The sequence below is a fragment of the Balaenoptera acutorostrata genome, chromosome 20, assembly GCF_949987535.1.
Source record: "Balaenoptera acutorostrata chromosome 20, mBalAcu1.1, whole genome shotgun sequence".
Lineage (NCBI taxonomy): Eukaryota > Metazoa > Chordata > Mammalia > Artiodactyla > Balaenopteridae > Balaenoptera > Balaenoptera acutorostrata.
This window is the reverse complement of record NC_080083.1, coordinates 51,781,392-51,783,112: the sequence shown is the minus strand read 5'-3', so window position 1 is coordinate 51,783,112 and position 1,721 is coordinate 51,781,392. Positions and strand designations below refer to the sequence as shown.

At 66.6% G+C, this 1,721-nt stretch overlaps 1 protein-coding gene across 1 annotated transcript; it reads left to right on the top strand.

Moving 5' to 3' along the window:
- Positions 1-229: 229 nt before the first annotated feature.
- NPB (neuropeptide B) lies at positions 230-950 on the top strand. The gene is made up of 2 exons (XM_007185987.2): positions 230-631; positions 712-950. Exons 1-2 carry the CDS (start codon positions 266-268, stop codon positions 838-840), a joined length of 495 nt encoding a protein of 164 aa, XP_007186049.2. The 5' UTR covers positions 230-265; the 3' UTR covers positions 841-950.
- Positions 951-1,721: the final 771 nt, after the last annotated feature.

The window sequence follows — 1,721 nt, the reverse complement described above, 5'->3', positions numbered from 1 at the left end:
GGCTGGGGCGCCATCGGACTAGTTGAGGGTTCAGTGCAGCACTGCTGTCCCTGCTGTCCCTGGGCCAGACCCAGGAGGGACCAAGGTTGGTGGGAGTGGCCTGGGGGCCGCCTCCCAGTAAGAGCAGGCAGGGTCAGAAACGGGGAGGTGGGCCGGGGTGGGGGAGAAGGGGGCGTCTCATCACCACCAAGCTCTCAACCATCTGTTCCTCCAGCGCGCCCCTGTGCCCAAGAGGCGCTGACCCCATGGGGCTTCTCCCTCTGGGATGGGGAGGCCCCTGCGTCCCAGCGTCCGCCCTCGCGCCTCGCCCCGCCCAGCCGCAGATATAAGGCGCCGGTGCTGCTGTTTCGCGCCCCGCCGCCCGCCGCCACCCGCGTCCCGCGTCCCCATGGCCGGGCTCGCGATGCTGGTGGCCGCCGCCCTGGCGCTGTGCCTGCTGCTGGCGCCCCCCGGCCTCGCGTGGTACAAGCAGGCGGCGGGGCCGGGCTACTACTCCGTGGGCCGCGCCGCGGGGCTGTTGTCCGGCTTCCGCAGGTCGCCGTACGCGCGGCGCTCCGAGCCCTCCGTGGACACGGGACCCCCGGGACGGGCCGGCGCCTTCCCGGAGCTGCGCCCCAGCCTGCGGAGCCTCGTGAGTACTGGGCGCTGGAGGGTGCGGGGCGCGGGGCGCTGGAAGGTACGGGCGCCCCCTCATCCTCCCCCCGCCCCCAGGCCGTGTGCGTCGAGGACGTCACCCCGAACCTGCAGAGCTGCGAGCGGCTCCCCGACGGCCGCGCCATCTTCCAGTGCAAGGCCGACGTCTTCCTGTCACTCCGCGCCGCGGACTGTCGCAGCACGTGAACCCCAACCCTGGAACGTGGACCTGGCCTGGCTCCCGCGGGCACACCCTGGGGCCCGCCCTTGCCCTGGCGCCAGATGGCACCCAGTACCGCCCACCCATCCCCATAGTAAATGGCTTAATGAATAAATGAGACTCGCAGCCTCTGGGGGGGGGGGGTGGGCCCAGCAGACGGAGTGGGCAAGTACCTGTGAATCTCCAAACCCAGACTCTGGCCACCTAGGAGCACAGACAGCAACTAGGGCCCTCAGGCCAACAGGCTTCACCGGAACACCAACACAGGGGCTCCCAAACCCCACTGCTGGCAAAACGCTGCTGGGCCTCCAGCTGTATCGGCCCCATACATCTTCTGGAGCCCCACATCTGGCTCTGCAAGGCTGCTCTCCATGTCCCCCACCTCCAGCCCCTGCCCGACACCTTCCTGCCTTTGTCCACGCAGCTCCTGAATCCTCCTGGGAGGTGGTGCCTGGGTCGCCCACTAGCCATCAAGTCTATTAGGCCAGCTCAAATGTCCTGCCTTATAAAAGCTTCCCCTGAACACTCCACACCGGAAGGCCCTCCTGCCTCAAATCCTAGGTTTCTTGAGACCAAAGATCTCCCTTACCAGAGGGGCAGCTGTGGGGTCACTCTTCTTGGAGCCCCCCAAAATTCCTCAAAGTACACAGCACAGGACAATACTTGTGCCAAGTGAATTAATGAATAGGCTGGGCCCAGCAGGAGTGGGAAGGCAGCCAGATGTGCAGCTCCAGGACCAGGAGGGGCTGCACCAGGGGGTTGACAAAGCTGGGTGCCACCCCAGCTGAGTCCTGAATCTGACGTCAGGCAGCTGGCTCCTCCCAGGCCTGGGAGCTCTTTGTTCAGCCCTCCCTAGACCCACAGGGAA